General features: G+C 36.8%; 1 protein-coding gene across 1 annotated transcript; it reads right to left on the minus strand.

Moving 5' to 3' along the window:
* Positions 1 to 1,317: 1,317 nt before the first annotated feature.
* LOC139968945 (solute carrier family 28 member 3-like) lies at positions 1,318 to 18,087 on the minus strand. The gene is made up of 11 exons (XM_071973617.1): positions 17,358 to 18,087; positions 14,697 to 14,873; positions 12,971 to 13,254; positions 12,544 to 12,685; positions 11,445 to 11,639; positions 8,949 to 9,110; positions 8,252 to 8,508; positions 6,331 to 6,499; positions 5,487 to 5,663; positions 4,484 to 4,664; positions 1,318 to 3,627 (listed from the first exon to the last, which is right to left on the minus strand). The coding sequence occupies exons 1-11, from the start codon at positions 17,400 to 17,402 to the stop codon at positions 3,563 to 3,565; spliced, it is 1,854 nt and encodes a 617-aa protein (XP_071829718.1). The 5' UTR covers positions 17,403 to 18,087; the 3' UTR covers positions 1,318 to 3,562.
* Between the last annotated feature and the right edge of the window lie 407 nt (positions 18,088 to 18,494).

The following is an 18,494-nucleotide window of genomic DNA, read 5'->3' on the forward strand; positions in this document are numbered from 1 at the left end:
GTATTCTTGTCTTTATTCACAGATGTTTTCTATAAATTATCGAACAAAACTTCCCAAGAAGTACCTTGGTTTTATATGGCATACAAATTAACTTCATTTACCAAGTAAGATTAACAGTTATAACAAAGGGCGCACGCTAGCATTAACTGGTAGGGATTTACATTAATTACGAATAGTTGTGATATATATTGATGAATAGCGCCGTCACCCTGGTGTCTTCCGCGGTCTCCTTGGTGTATGCATATAAGTTTAACTAGAGGTATATATCGGTTTTCTGCATCGTTACGGATGTCTGATTATTTCGTCTTTCCTGCATGCACTGGGAGGATGAGGTCCCATTTAAAGGTATTCTTTCAGCAAATCTGGTCTCAACGTATTCCCCGATTTAAAAATAAAAACAATGTCGCCCTCTACTATAGCGACAACAGATTGTGACATTCTCATGCATCCTTAGCCATAAACAGGATATGGATCTGGGCACTGCTACCGCAGAGTTCTTAGGCGTCCGAAATTCCAATCAGTATCTCAGTTCTGCGTACCCTATTCCCGAGTAGCGAGTCTCGGGATGTCACCCATGGTCAGATGTCTATATCTGATTGAGGGGGGGGGGGCGGTGGGGGTTCAAAAGGTGTCGTTTTGTGTGTGTCTTTGAAACGTGCAAGTGTTCTGTTAGATCTGCATTTTTTTGTTGACAAAACACTCCTTCGTAAGCTTCTCGACCGATTTGTTTTCAAACTTGGTAGGAAGGTGCCACACGATGGGAACATTGAGAAAGAATGGACAAATGCCAATGGTCAAAGTGGAAAATTATATTATTTATTATTCCGTAACTCGAAGGGAGATAATAAATGTATCATTTATTTAAAACTAAACAACCCTATATGTTTGATTCTGCTAAGGTTCACCACGTGCTGACCGTGTCAAACTCATTATGTTGTAAGGGAGGGGCGGGGTGTGGGGGGGGGGGTGGTCAGCCTTCTTGATGTATATCGTAATTATCACCCCTGATCATTGACTGATGAAAGAAGTGGCGAAAGGGAGACTAAGTCAGCTTCAAGATCATAACTTTGTCTCAACACTATTAAAAAGAAAATATTATTTTGAATTATCGCTGCTATTTTGTAGGCACCTGAGTCTAACGTGCAATTTGCATGAGAAGAACACATGGTCTCTATACCTCTCTGTCTAAGCTATAACCTATACAAATGCATATCATATCATATCTAAAATTCCACCCTGTTCCCTAAGAAATCCTCTGTTGAAGGCACGGAAGAAAGACCGGAACAGACAAAAGCAACAAGTTGCATTAATAATTAATACCTTACCGTTGAATTGAAACGTTTATTATATGAAATGTAAACAAAAATGTTTGTTCTTAAGTTTGATATGAAAATAGAGTAGCCTCCCTTTTTTCATTTACTAAAACCAACACCTAGCAAGAAGTCCTCTGTTGAAGGCAGGGAGACATGACAAGATCAGAAAAAACAACAAACTGCATTCATAATTAATACCTTACCGCTGAATTGAAATGTTTATTATATGAAAAGTAAACAAAAAGTCATGCATAATTAATACCTTACCGCTGAATTGAAACGTTTATTATATGAAATGTAAACAAAACGTCATGCATAATTAATACCTTACCATTGAAATGAAACATTTATTACTTGATAGATTTTAAAAATTATGTGTATATTTTTCTTATAAAAATAAAGTAGTACTGTTTTTTGTTATTTTTTTTTTCATTGACTAAACCGTCACCACAAATATATAACATTCAGCGTTACCATATGTAACACATAGATGAATAGACAAAAAACATGAATGTAAAATACTTTACACGTATATATATATAACAATAGTATTTACTAGAAGACACAACAATTAAGCATGAGTAATTGCATTATTCGACATAATTGTCAACGTGAACATCAAAGATTAAAAAATGACCTAAATACGGGGGCACCTCAATGAAAGTCGCCTCCATATTGTATGACAACTTTGAAATCAGTGGGGCATACGTTCCGTACATTCCTATGTCGGTCGACATATGAACGACTACCCGGGTTATAGGTGTCAGTTATCGATTTTAGCTGGAATTACTGACAATTGTGAATGATTTACATCAATTAGTTGTCAATGAAAGGACATTGTAACGTATGAGTCCTACCCAACAGATTTCAGGTTGTCGAACACGCCGCTATATGTGAATTTGCCATAGAAAGAATATGCTGTAACTTTTATGAAACGCAATCAAGTTGGTAGCGTCATTAACATATGTCAGAGACAACAACGATCTTGGCAATAACAACTTATACATATAAAAACTACCTATAATACTACCTATCATAACTACATATACTACTACCTATATTAACTACCTATAATACTACCTATAATACCACCTATAATACTATTTATAATACTAACTATCATACCTATCATAACAAGGCCTACCTATAATACTACCTATAATACTACCTATAATAACTAATGACAACTTAGTGCTAGTAATGTTCCTGCATGATGACACATTCTCCTTACCATACAGCCAATTATTGTGAATTTCAAATACCCTTTTTGGTAACTTTATAAATTTTATGAACCACAAAAAATGTTAACACGGCTGTCAAGGACGATTTTCAATGCCATTTAGTCTATGTTAAAATCTGTTCATAATCGTAAACATGTTATTTGAGGTCAAACTGTCACTAAAGTTCAGTTTATTCTTTGATTTTACACACTTCTAAAACACTGTATAGTATAGGCTATAAGAGTTTCCCCAGCTTATACAATGCCACTAAGTTATCGCACACGGTTTCCATTTTCTATTGAGAATAATGAAATATCTCTTATCGCAACACGATCTGGAAACTAACCTGTGTCAAACGTGGAATGGATATCATGTTTGATATCAAACTTAGCAATATCCAAGACATTCTATTGAATACAACCAAACCCCCTTTTTTAAGTACAAGGACCATACGAGCAACACGAATGTGAAAAGGTGTGAAGACTCGCGCATAAAAAAAACGTCTCATGCCGGTAATCTGACCTAGTTTCGAATGAGGTGTAACACAAGTGTTCGACACCACCATCGATCCCAGAAAATACACACACAGCTTGCTACCGTCGGTAATGAGACACTAGTGTACAGTCAATACATACAGCTACGGTCGATACCCACAACACAGTGTTCATAGCAGCGATGGACATCTCAGGTCTAGTTAAAAGATAACAAGGTATCATATTTCATTACTGTCTGCATTTTGTAGCGACAAGAAGAAAATGTCACTTGCAAACAACGGAAAGTTAACTTTTTCAGAGGGCGGCACGCGTTTTGGGGCGAGTCTTTAATGCCTTTAATACATGGTTAGGGGAGGTGTGGGCTGGACAGAAGGAAAATGCTGATTTAGTTGCGTTCAAAAAAAGTGTAGGAATTATTGCTGAAAGTGACTGCCGGTAGACAAGTTTCAGAGTAGAAATGTCAATATTTTAAGACGCCCTTCTTATGCTTCAGATATGTTGCGATAGTTTTCTTAAACGATATATTGGAGTTGATTCAGGTGGAGGTTGAGTTTATAGAAACAACAGATGCATCGTAATTGGCTTCATCATAGAGTAGTCCTGAAGTAAACAAAGAAAAGACGACATTGGGCGAAATATACAAACGAGGAGAGTAAAATTAATGGAACAAAAGCAAAATTTACATGTAAATTACAAAGTAATCAGATCATGATTGGTCAATGCAGTAGAATGACGATCATGATTGGTCAATGCAGTAGAATGACTGTGTTTTTTTTTTCAGAACAACTTAGAAAAGGCCTTATCCATTTGGAAGATATCACAGGTTCTGCTTCTTCTACTCACAGGTGCAAAATGCACACCAATTTTTATATGTTTGCTTTATTTATTACAATGTTTTACTTTTTGTAACTGAGAATGTCTTTGCACATGCTGAATTTAAAATATAGCGTTGACATAGGATGCAGTATCAACATTGCTACCGTTCTACCCCGAAATATTAACAGAAAGACAAAGATATGATTTTTTCAGATGCTAGAGGCACTATGACGTCACACATTAACAAAGTAACATCCTATCCCCTCCTCCCCACCTAGGAGACTTTTAAAGTAGCATATCTCCCAAATGGAGAAACGATTTTCTTTGCTCTCTAAGGGCGTCTTTCATGACCGTGATATCATATAAGACAAAGATGATAATGTTAAATTTGTGTCTCCTCTAAATATCTTCAGAAGAAATGTGTATGTATATGAATGTGAATGTGAATATGAATGTGAATATGAATATGTATGTCAATGTCAATGTCACTGTCAATGTGAATATGAATATGAATATGAATTTCAATGTCAATGTGAATATGAATATGGATATGTATGTGAATGTGAATATGAATATGAATATGTATGTGTATGTGTATGTGAAAGTGAATGTGAATATGAATATGAGCTTGTTTGCATACCTGCAATACATGCAGTCGTGAAGCACGCAATTGAACCAGCGATCAATGCGCGTAGAGCAACTGATGCCAGATCTCCAGCTCGAGATGGCGCCATCGGCGTCAGCCCTCCAAGTTGGATACCAATCGAGCCAACATTGGAAAACCCACACAGAGCGTACGTTGCGATTATTTCAGACCGGACCTAATGGAAACAAGACGCTAGTTGAACGTTTGGAAGTGCAGCGAACATGAACGTAATCATATGAAAATGTTACTTCGGCCAAGTAAAACAACACCATATTCAAAGTTGCCTATAACTTCAGTGGACATAGTTATATTGTGACAAAACTTCAAAAGTATTTGCAAGCACAATTCGTTTATTCCTATTTCCTAATTTGTAGTCTAACTAAAACTCAGAAATAAAATACACCATTTGAAGTATAGAAAAGAACTCAGACCCCCTACAATCGGCTTTATCTATGGTCCATTTGGTCACACCCTCTCACCTCGTGTAAAATCCTGGATCCACCGCTGCTTCTGCAGCATGCAAAACATATTAGTCAAAATGGGGGACTTGTGTACGTGCAGGACTCGTTCGGTTAATAGTTCAGTCATAACTTCCCCAATAAATGATTTAATGTTTATTTGAGCTTTTCAGTGGTCAAGACAACCAAGTTTTCTACAGCAAAAGGGGCAGTGGAATAAGAGTGCTTTCAAGTGAAAATAAACGCTTAAGCAGATGACTGATACATACATACATACACACACGCATACATACATACATACATACACACACATATAATATATATATATGTATAAATATGTATATAGGTATATATGTATATAATGGTCTACACTGGATGTGTAGAAACGTGAACGGGGCAGCCTCTATCAAGTCAGGGGGACATTTGAAGATATGTTATATAGACACTTTCACGTTGGACTATATAGACTTGCTTCTGTTAGCCAATGAGATATCAACATTGCAAATATGAAGTAAGATCATCCGATAATTATTACTAACCGACATGTATTGTCCAGTACCCATCTGTCGGTTTCCGATGAATCCCGCCAACCTTTCATAGGCGACAAACTCGTTCAAGAAAGTTTTTATGCCAATCAACTCCGCGACGAGACGGCAGTCCTTTGGCTCAACACCCATGAGGAAAGGAATCGGAACGAAAACGTAGGAACAAATGAACTGCAACAAAGAATGGAAAACTTCATAGGCATGTTTGAAAAAAATGAGTGATACCTTTATAAATGATTTTTTTTGGGGGGGGGGGTCGTCGGAAAAGCTAGTCGTCATTGTGCGACCATTTCAGAAAACCACAGTAAAGAAACCGAAACTTTTCATCGATTTTGGAGGAAGATCTGTAGTAAAATGTAGAGTTGTTATTACTTTATTATCGTGAATTCACTAAGTAAGAGTTCATTTAAGTAAAAATATACTTGACTGAAATCGAACCTTTTGGGTCAAATTTCATGATCATATATCTTATTCGTTTTACCGGTTGACTGACCTACGCCGTGCTGTTTTTCAAAATTGCGAATTTGTCCTTTTCGTGTCTGTGTTGCTATTTTTGCAACCATTTCAGGTTTTTGTTATTATGCAGTTTGTGTCAATTTGTAACAACTGATATCTGAATCAAAACTTTGCAAGATCTTCAACATACTTAATATTTAACCTACACGTGCTATCACTACAACCATATATATATATTGCTACAGCTGTGACTAGTAAGGGAACATATGAAATACGAATATTAATCATCTTAAGATTAAAGGATGATAATCTAATCTAAAAAGGTGAGATAAGCCCAGAGAAAGCAAAATAAAAACAAATTATAAACAATCAAAAACCTTACTTCAAATGATAATTCATCCCATCCAAGAAGAGCACCGATATATCCAAGGACTCCATTTAGTAAGGCGAGTAAGGAGATGAACGCGATCAGATTGCCAGCGATGTTGAGAACTAAGGGAATAGAGGTGCTTGCTCCATGAGATGCAGCTTCTATGAAGTTACGGTGATCACTTGAAAAGGGAGAAAGAGAGAGCGAGAAAGGTGCAAGAACGTAAAAATCTGAAACAGCTCAATTTGGCGTCAATTTGGTCAATTATCGATATTATTCAATAGTATTACAATTCACATCAACGCAGTTCATCGGCGTGGCTATGTTGACTAAGTTTCATTTCATGTATTTGGATTCATTAATAGAATTGATAATGCGCGTTGTTTTTAGTTCTGTTAGGACATGGTCTGCTAATGGTTTTGCTAAATAACCCGTACAGTAGCCCTCGATCAGGGCAAACCACACATGGTGGAGTATAATTGTTCAAGATCCCGTCTGGCCATTAACGTATTTTTGGTAGAGTTGAGCAATTGTGCACAGTTTACAACCTATGGTGGCATTCTCCTATAAGCGTCTATACCAGTCCGCCCGTATGGAAAGCCCTTTTAACATTTAATCGGGAAATTTAGATATCTGAAATGGTTTATTTTTTTTTTAGATATCTAAAATTTTATTTCAGATATCTGAAATTCTATTTGAGATATCTAAAATTGAATTTGAGATATCTAAACTTGAGTTCGAGATATCTGAAATTAAATTCGAGCTATCTGAAATTGAATTTCAGATATCTGAAATTGAATTTCACATATCTGAAATTGAATTTTAGATATCTGAAATAGAATTTCGGATTTCTGAAATTCTCTGGTATTTCGAGACATATGAAATTGATTTTAGGATATCTACAATGATTTGTAGATATCGTTAATAAATTTGAGATATCTGAAATTTAATCTGAAATATCTGAAATTATTTCGAGATATCTCAAATTCCTGATTAAATGTTAAAACGGCTTTCCATAAGCCCGAGTGTTCTCTCATGGAAACGTGCCAAAAAAAAGGAGCAGGAGAACATTTTTCTTGGTATGTTATCAATGGATTTGGTTTTTTTTTATTGTGGCTGGCACGTTGAAGAGCATGAATGAGAGTACTTGTGGTGTTTACAATTGTGGGTCAATTCATGTAGCATTAGATCCCCTTTAGGCCTCCAAAGAAGCAGTGTACGAAAAGGATTTACTATTGAGTAAAGACCCGTCAGCTATCCAGTGATGGGTTAGCGTTTAGCTAGTGAGAACTTCTATCTAGACCTAGAGACCACAGCTCTTTTATAATGTAGTGTGTATAAGGCAATGGGGCTTTTAATAGGCGTATGCTACCCTATGGTATAACTCACAGTTGAGAGATTTGGGCCAATTGTTCACAAATAAACGTGATACGCTGATAATGCAAACACACACACAAGTCTATACTTAATTTATCCAGTATCCGTAATTTATCCAGTGATGGGTTAGCGTTTAGCTAGTGCGAACTTCAGCTATAGACTAAGATATCACAGCTCTTTTATAATGTAGTGTGTATAAGGCAATGGGGCTTTTAATAGGCGTATGCTACCCTATGGTATAACTCACAGTTGAGAGATTTGGGCCAACTGTGCACAAATAAACGTGATACACTGATAATGCAAACACACACACACAAGTCTATACTCAAATATTATGTTATTGGCATTGCGTGTTTGTTTTTTCTTTGTTCTTTTCCTCTATTGTTGTATTGTGTTTATCTGTACTGTATATCTTGTTTAAAGGGGACTGTTCGTACAAGCTAATGCTTTTTCAGTCCTCCTCCACCATATTGTTTTATCTTGACTTTGTACTACTCCTCTCTTCATTCTTGTGGGAAGATACTCAAACTCAAACTCTAAATAAACTTCTCCTCACCCTTTTGGTAGGTTAATGTTGTCTATATCGACATGTTTTGATTCTTCCGTTTCAGGATAAAATAATTTAGCAATTGCAAGAGCCGCCGGAGCCGACATCACAGATGCGGATAAGAGATGAGAGGCACTGATTCCAAAAAAGATGTAAGCTCCTAGAACACTACCAGCTATCGTTGCAAAACCTCCCGTCATGACAGCGTGGAGCTCTGATTTGGTCATGTCTTTAATCATGGGTCGAATCATAAGAGGAGCTTCCGTCTAATATAACAAAAGTACAATAAACCAATATGAATGCATACGGCAGGAACATGGAAAATATGAGAAACAAACTTAGCCCAAGTGTGCATGGTTCTATACAGAGCTGAAGAAGCTGAATAGCTAATTGACCGATGTTTCAATCGTGGTCTAGACATTTCCTTGATTAGTGGTTCTACAATGAAACAAGGCGGGTTTTTTCTAAAAAGGGTTCATAACAACGACAAGTACTCTTGCAGACGTAACTGATGTGTTTCTGGTCTCTTAGTTCATAGCTACCCCATTCACACGACGAGCTATCTTGTGTTAATCTATTAATCATAGCAGCAGAAAAAGTCCTTGTCGAAAGAGTTGCTATTAATCACAAGGTAACGAATGAATGTGACCTTTCACATGGTATATGAATATGTATGAATTTGACAAAATGAACTCCGCAGCATTACCTGTCCGATGAAGATATTTCCTGCTGCATTTAGTGACTCGGAGGCCGAGGTCTGCATGGTCTTCTGCATCAACCAAGCTATCTTCTTGATGATAACTTGCATGATACCCCAATGATATAGAACAGAGATGACAGTGCTAAAGTATATGACAACAGGCAGGACCTATCAAAGCATAAATAGTATATGACGTAGTGATATCTTAGAGTTCAATCATGGGTATGATATCATATAAACATGACGGACGGCAGAGGAGGGGACCGAGGGGGTTAGACTGAAAGCGGGTAGGTTACGTTCGTCCTCATGAAAGGAGTTACCCAAGAGAAGCCGTCGTGTATGATATACAAGACACCAAAAACTTATCTGGTTTTGATATTTATGAATGATGATACTTTACATGTCGCCATAGATATACACTTCCATCTACCTTCTACTACTTAAATTGGTAACATTTCTAGCAGAGCGCCCACCGTTAAATCAACTTTCCATTGCAAAGCCTGATTACTGTTCTTTCCTAATCTACCAATCACAGAGAATGCGCAACGTAGATGAAGTTCGGGGAAGTAGAAACGTGTTGATATTCGTCACGTTTAACTATCCACCTAGCTTCCATATTATGTAATTGTGTTTAAATTCTGTCATATCGTACCATGAGGTTAAAGATCTTCTTTATTGGCTCCAATTATAGCACTCTATAGCTAGGAAAGTTTTGTGATTACGTAATCGATCTGCTACGGTCGTAACTCGACCTCAGGCTTTACAATTAGCCTGCATAGCTTCTTAACACCATTAGGCTCTTTGTGTAAAACACTGTGTAGAAATGTGTTTCATGTCTACAGTGTAGTTAGTCATACAGCGTTCACACAAAGACTGATTGGTAAAAAGAGGTCATTTTACGACCAAGGCAGGTTAATTAATCTCAAGAAACTTTTCCACGACAGCGTGCTTTAGTTGGGGTCTATACAGCAGACCTTTAAAATTAGAAAAAAAAATCTTTCAATAAGTTAACAGTATAGTATTGCGAATGGTATTTGCAAACTCTAATCCTTCTACAGGTGTAATATTCTAGTCGCGAACGACATTGTTAACGAAAATGACAAAGGGCGGCCATTCTCGCACCTTTGAGAGTAAATTTTCTGTATACGGAGACATGTAAGTTGTATTTGTTCAAAGAAAGATTGTAACTAAGGTAACTGTGTATTACTTCACTTGAGTAATTCCAAATGTATGTGCTTTTGTTTCTTAGCAAGCAATACTCCCACTTGCAGCTGAAAAAAAAAGAACTAATGTGAACGTATAGAAAACTGTAAAACAAGTTTATAACAATAAACCACACACTGCTCGGTGTATTGTTAACTATTTATTCATGAAGGCAAGCGTGACACTAAAAAAAGAGGTTTTTCGTCCGTTCAAATCAAGTGAAGTGAATACGACTTTAAATCATGTGGTTGTGATTTAGCGTAATCTAGTTCAGAGATATCTTCTGCGCATGCGTTGTTCCTGTCTATTTGACTTGCTGTATACTGGTCGATTGGCAACCATTCACAACATGTTTACACTACGACACACTACCTACAGTATCGTAAGTCAAGTGTGATGACTTTTTGTCGTGATCCCGCTTCCGTACAGGGTGAGACAAAATAATAAAACACATTACGCGTAGGTGAGATTATACTTCTCCTCTATTCGGTGGTTCGTGTATAACTGATATGACAAAGGTGACCTCGGGGTAGATATATCTTACGGAATATATATACAAGTGACCTTTTAGAGTATAGAATATATGCCAGTCGTTTAGTTAATCTATTACAAAGTGGATGTTTTTGGTTTCTATATGAACACAAAACAATATCTATTTAGCCTTTGGAAAGAAAAAGTGCTTTTATACGATCCTCTTGCCCCAGGAAACACGTTGACTTCTATTAAGTATAAACGTATGCTATCGATTGTTAGTGGTATGAAATCCCCCCCCCCCCCCCTTCTCCACCTTGCTAACTATCTATCGTTTACATCACATAAAAACTTGCCAAAATATACAAATTTACTGGCGTGGGGGTGTTTTACACTCGTGAAAGTTTTCCAACCGTGATTTTGCACTTGAGCACACTTTTGCACACTAGTTTAGAATGCCCCTCGTACCAGGTTAAAATATTCATGAGAATATTCTACACTCTCACACCGATGTACAAAAAGTATTTACTAACGTGGGAAAAACAGTAATCTAAAAAGTTACCTTCTTACAATTATGGCACTAACTCTGACTCATTCAAAATAGCTCTAAAAGTAAGGAAATTTCTTTTCCCCTGCAACTCTGAAAATTTAGAGCTGTTAAGCTGTGAGAGAAATTATATGAGTTTTGTTGTCTCGTATACATTTTATTTGGTCACAATGGTATATCTTTCTGGTTTTACAGAAGAGAATTGGCTTTCGTCGAGGAAGGCCTTCAAAGACTTTCGATAAGAAGGAAAGCGGGAGAGATACAAAATGAAGGCAGCTTACCTTGAATGCGAAGAAATGGTCAAGATAACTTGGGTCACCAAACAAAAACTTGGCACCAGCGTCAGAAAAATCGAGGAAGCTTTGAACGACATCACCCAACCAACGGAATGCTTTAAAGCCAATATCGGTCCGAAGGATAAACAAACCAAAGATAAACTGTAGAGCAAATCCCCATAAGACTGGCCTCCACTTCACCTGTTAAATCAAAAGTATTCTGGTTCATCATTTACCGTAAACATGTATTCTTGAAATCAGACTTTTTTACATACTTGTCAAAACAGGTTCCCTTGTACATAGTCATTCATTCATGTTACTGTAGACCCGGCATATCGAAGTGACCAATTTGTTTTTCTTTGATGTTTAATAGCGTTATACATTTGTCAAGATATCGATGTACATCTAACATGCTGATGGTCAGATATGACCAAATCAGGCATCTCGCAAAACTTTGAAAATGATATTAGAATATGGAGTATTTTTTAGCCGCAAAGATGGGGCGTGTGAGAAAATTATGTCTTTTTCATACAGATTATAGTCATACATGATTTACTTTAGGTTAATCTGGCTAATATTACGGAGTTCTGTTAATACCAGACTTCAAGCATAACCTTCTCGTGGACGTACAAGTAAGTACCCATACAAAGGTACTCAGGAGTTGGTACTCGCATCAATGAAAATGTCGTATGTTACTCAAAATGAGTCGTTATACAAAATCCTATTCTTCTGTACTTTTGTAACGAGTCAGTTTGAGTACTTTCACCCACCAGGGTTTCTGAGAGAGTACTCATCATTTTGTATAAGTACTCGCACTGTGTGCACTTCTCGAGAAAATTGTACTCACACAACATGTCAGCTGTTCAATATTGATCTGTGTTCATTAACATTTAAAGCTCTTTGAACTACTTAATGTTTAAACATGAATATTATCACTTCAAGAAAAGCCTCTGTGCTGTTATAGATTCACTTATTCCTATAGTGTTAGATGAAGTTACATGTGTATGTTAGTGTGTAAACTTGTGTTGCATTCCGACTGAGGCCCTGAACATATGAATTTCAGGTCCTCATATATGTCATTTGAAAAGGATCACTATATACTCACATATCGAGGGTACTTGGAGAAGATGTAGGTTACTATGATGAACACAACTAGACCAGCAGCAGAAGTCAATTGTTGGGGATTATCCCAGCAAAGGAAAATCACCAATGCGATGGCAAGGAGCAACAACACGAGGAACACAATCCTAAGGATAAGAAAACAAACACAGTGTGTATTGCTATTACATACATGTAAAATTTAAACATATAGCATATATATGGACGGAGACCAATAAGAATATTGTAAAACAGTTTTCTGACAGCATGTGAATGAAAAATGAGGCACTTGGTGGACACAAATAACAGTTGTCAACTGTGTTATCAAACATAGATACTCTGCATGGTAATTTTGAATACGTAAAATCGGAGATACCAAATCAGTACATTGTGGTAAAAGGCTGCATGTATGAAGGCTGTATACAATGTCTTACCAGTTAAATATCTTTCCGCATGAGTTGAGAAAGTTGATTGGAGGCAAGCAAAGCTTGTTCCAAATCGTTTCACCAAACGCGTCTCTTATGAGTGTATACACCGCAATACAGACTGCTAGAGCAGTCAGCACCAGCAAAACGGTGGCATCTTGCAAATTACGAACGGATGCGAAGACAAGCCCAATCAGGAAAATTATTAATAATAGCAATAAAACTCCCCATATGAGGTATGTTTTGTTGTCCTTGACTTCTGATTTGATTGGATCTATCACCACGTCGATACGCTGAAATAAAATTTAAAAAATAGCAAAATATTGGAACGAAATAAGTTATTAACCAAAATAAAGAAAAGTATAGTAATTACTACAAAACAAGACAAGTAACACATGCATGGCATTATTGATACATATACAACTTGGATTATCTTAACCTCCGATATTCATCCATTCATAATTACACAGTGGTGGTCCCCCTGCCACCAGTCTTGTTTAGGATCTCAAATATGGCCTTTTTTGCATACATTACAAGTTCCCCATTTGCTGAAAAAAAAGTATGTTTTCTACATTTTGTCTGTGAACTAAAGGTCCCTTTTGTTATATAGAAAGTGCAGACCTTTTGTTGAGGAATTCAAAAAGTTAATCAAAAAGTGAGTTTCCAAGTTTTTTTGAAATACAACAGTTAGAATATGTGGTACGGAATTCAGTTAGGATCAATTTGTCGGAAAGATTGAGGTAACAATTTTTTGTCTCCCCTCCCACTCCCCTTCCCTTTCCCGGTGATTGAGCGCTCTTCGGCAGCTCAGACTGACCGTACATCATGATTGCATGCAATGCGAGGTATTTGTCCAGTATATTCCATTTCGCAAATACATATTTTACCGAAGCTCAAAGTTTAAACTCAGTTTAGCTGACGTGAATAGAAATACCTGAAAAAGAAGCTTTCTGATTGGTTGTGGACCCAACGTGTATAAAGTTACCAAACTAACGGGGGGGGGCAGGTTGGGCAACATTTCGTTGTAAAACCTAAGTGTTAGACAAATATGTCACACTCTATGTGCAAAAGGGTTTGCCCAGTCCGTCAGAGATTCCTCAATGGAATCCTCAGTGATTCTAAAGACTGCAACTTAGATTGGACCGATATCGCAGCGCCCTATACGTTGATTTAGTGTGCGGCTGGAGATCCCCGTTACAGTTAAACATAAAAGAGACTGCAGAGTGAATAACTTTTCTTTAAAACACACTTTACATGCAGTAAAAATAAAAGCTTCACAATTGTATTTTTAATGACAAGAAACTAGTCGACTAATATTTTATTGAAACACACTTTACATGCAGTAAAAATAAAAGCTTCACAATTGTATTTTTAATGACAAGAAACTAGTCGACTAATATTTTATTTTATTGATTTATTGTTTGAGTGGGAAGATTTTGTTCATATTGGGATAATGAAATCTTACTGTAATATCACTACTAACTACTTGTTTTGGCTTCCTTTTCTCGTGACTCACTCATGCAATTACAGGTGCACCAATTCCCTTAAATAAATTTAGTTCAACACTATTAAATTGAATCAATTCCTATCGAATCTAACCGAACCGAACAATAATAGACTTGACAATAGTTCATTATCACTGCCATTCAATCGTTTCATTAGTGATTTTTTTTAATTTCTAAAAGAAGGAGAAACTAATATTAAAATAAGCCTTCCCTAAGGGCCTAATACTTACCTTCCATGCGCGATACTGAAGGTTTTGTTCTTGAGTATTGGTTGAGTCCCCATGAGCAGGGTCACCTGCTTCCATGGCAACCTCATGTTTATTGTCGACAGCAACAGCTTCCCCAAAGCTGTCGGGATTCCCATTAGCAAGATCATCCTCAAAACCAGGATTTTTGAATCCCCTTTCCTTGAAATTAAAACAAAAAGGATAAACAATTATTGCTAGGTCATTTGCAAATTTACTCGTGATTATTCAATACTGATACAGATTTGTAGTCTAGCAGGCAGGCCTAGTTTCAGTTACATTGTCATTTATTGTTTTTTATCACAAAGTACATAATATATGGAACACGTATAGATTAATTGGTAAATGCTGACGTACATTGCCAATTAAGAGACCTAGAAACCTATGTAGGCTTATTCATGAGTTGGTCACACCCCGTATAACACAGTTAAACTATAGAGCATATCGACAAAAAATATATGATACAAAGAACAATAACAAAACATAACAAAGCATTAAAAAACAATAAATAATTAAAGCAATGCAAAAAAGAGGGAAATGTGGTAATAGTCCGTACTTATCTCAAATAGCTATTTATTCATTATTTTCTGAAAGAAGAAGCAGTGCTAAACGTAAACTGTGTGAAAGCGACCAGCTGACCTAGTGTTATAATTTTGAATTTCGTTATTGTAGATAATTCCATTTGTGAAATTTGCTGGGAGTAGATTATGAACAATGCGGTAAGCAAATGTATATATTGACATGCATGTTTGAGATCAACAAGTTTGAGAACATATATAATGGAAAACAACTTATTAGTATGATCAGTGTATGTTTAGTGTGTGATATGTGACGAATTGCATTCTCTTCTGAAAGTTTGAATTTGTTGAGGTGAACATTGTATGCACCAGACCAGACATGTTAGGCAGTATGTCAAATGTGGTAAAACTAATGTAAGATACAAAAATTGAAGAATAGCTTTTGGAAGGAAATGCTTGAACTTTGAGAAATACCCGTTCCACTTAGCAAACTTAGTGGAAATAGTGAGATTTTTACGAGTTAATCTTGAATCAATAATGACACCAAGAAATTTTGTATGATCTATCTTGTGAACGCAAATGTTATTTAGTGTTTAAATAAGGTGAACAGTATCATATTACTACATTGTTACTAACAAATAATGTAATTGGTTTTGCTCTTATTTTTTGACAATTTGTGGCCAATCATGATAAGCTTGTAATTGTGTCCTCCATTCAGGTCAAGTCATTCCCTGTAAAAAATAAATATGTCTGTATCATCTGCAAAGGGAATGTTACAACTTATAATACAATTTTGAGACATTTACAAATATCATTTACGTTAAAAAAAATGGACCTTCAACATAGAACCTTGGGGAACACCTCAAAAGATATTCTGAGAGTGAGAATAAGTACCGTTAGAAGATGTAAATTGTTACCTGTTACAGAGGTAGCTACTGATCCACTTTAGTAAAGAAATCAATGTCAGCATTCGCAAGGATATTTGTGTGAAAACTACGTAACTCACACGTCCACGAGTTTGTTACATTTCTATATAAAAACAGTGGTTATGATAATGAGCATTGCAACATTGACAGCTATTGTATAACTAACTATCGTCAGAAGTATACTACAGTCGATATTTCTTTTATGCTTTCTTGTCAATTTACAAACATGAAAAGTACAAATTACAGAAAAACAAAAAGGTTAAACATATACATATAGTTTGTACATAATGTGTATAGTAATATGTACATGACACACTACCAATCTATCCACGGCATCGCTCTCTAAGATCCATAGCAAACAATTCTGTTTAGAAGGATGAGGCTATATCCAGGCCCGCCGTGGCCCATAGCAGAAACTCAAATACCCGTTGTCCTGTAATACGAGACGTTTTGCTACACATGGTAGCATAGCCTATGTCGAGAGTATAGGGGAACAGTATAGTCTACAATTAGTAGCACTGTATCTCGGTGCCACTGCCAGTTCTACGGGCAGGGACATATAGGAAGGAAGTTTATTGTGCTTGGAAGTTCATTTTCTTTCTCGGATGTAGCCTTAATTTGTATGTCGATCACTGTTGTAACAAGTTGGAATGCGCCATTTTGGACTATTCAGTATTTATTAGAAATGACTGGAAAGACTGTTACCCTTGGTATACGTGCACATGGATTGTCGTTAAATAAGAGGCAAACTAAACGCAGGGAGATGAGTTAACCTTTAGTACATATTGTGTCGTCATTAAGTATAATTCACTTTATAACAATCTGGAATGAATTGACGAAACTAAACATTCATCTTGAAGTTTGTAATACTATAATAGTTTTAAGTGAGGTTCATCAATTAAAGCGATCAAATGGCATGTTTACAGTATATTATACAACTATGGCATAGGCTTATGGTGTTGAATGTCTTTTCAAGGGTTCTTTGTTATTAATAGGGTTTCCGTCCATCGAACAAGGAATGTTATTAAGACCCTATTGTGCAAAAAACTGACTTGTCTAAGTCGTCTAAGTAGAGGTGCGGTCAAATCAAAGCCCTGAACAGTTGTCGACAATGAAATAGGCTACTGTAGACTTCGAGTTGTCAGTTTGTTAGTGACGTTATCAAAGAAAATGTATTGAGTCGGTGTCGTCTGGTTCCTTACCTGAGGTTTCTCTTCAGTTACTCTGTAAGTACCTTCAACACTCATCTCTGGTAATGTATCCACAACAAATATGGGTTTGAACGTTGTATAACTGTTTCTTATGACAGCCTGTGTAGTCCTGTACTTATTTTGTGAACAACGCCTGAAATAAAACACACTTCAGTGGGTTTCTCTATATATTGTACGTGGAGTATCCTTTCCACTTGTACACGCTTTGCTGACTTTGGCAGACTACAGTGTACGTTCTTAATAGATAGTGAAAACGTAAAACAAGGTACCAGCCTACTTCAGAATGATCGGTAACGAAACTTGAATGAATATTCAATGAAGACAAAAATCCTCTTTGTTCTGTGTTCCCGACTGCATGACGGATAATAAGAATAGGTGTAATACAAGTTATAACCCAAATCGAGTAAACAAAATTCGACGTGACTTAAAACCGCCCTCCACGACTGGCAATGTCCCGAATCAACTCGGCGTTCTCGGCTGAAGGTTCAATGGAACTGACTCGCGGACACTCACCGACTGGTGGGCGCACACAAAAGCTAGTTTTCTTGTTAACGACAGGGTCTCGTTTAGGTCACATGTAAATTTACTTTCCCATGATTAGCTACAAGATTTGTTAAAACTGTACGATTTTAGTAGTGAACAACCGCACACTGCCGACTACCAGTCGGTGGGAAACGTAATTGCTCAGTTTTCCCGACAGACAGTCGAAGCGAATTTAAACCTAGCAAACTCTTGAAAAACCACAGTCTACACACTGCCCGACCGACCACGATCCAAGACAGCTTGACCGTTGTATGTTACCATAGTTTTAAAGGCTTTTGGTATGTTACTGTAGCCCTATGACTTCATGGCTCATCTGTCTACGCCACAACATGATATTCACATTCAAGTTTTTAGATGATGAAACCCCCTTGTTACTGAACTGGGTTCTTTTGGGGGAGGGGAGAACGAGGGATAGGGGGTATAGCTGACCGCGTAACACATGATACAGCCTCGTTAAACTTAGTCTGTGCCTGTGTGTGTACACAATGTTATATCTTGCGATGAGAGTTTGATATCCTTGTACGGATGTTAAGTTGTTTGTACGACGTTGTCCGTAAGTTGTGTGGCCGTTTTGCAATTAAATAA

Source organism: Apostichopus japonicus, chromosome 1, assembly GCF_037975245.1.
Source record: "Apostichopus japonicus isolate 1M-3 chromosome 1, ASM3797524v1, whole genome shotgun sequence".
In the NCBI taxonomy this organism is placed as follows: Eukaryota; Metazoa; Echinodermata; class Holothuroidea; order Aspidochirotida; family Stichopodidae; genus Apostichopus; species Apostichopus japonicus.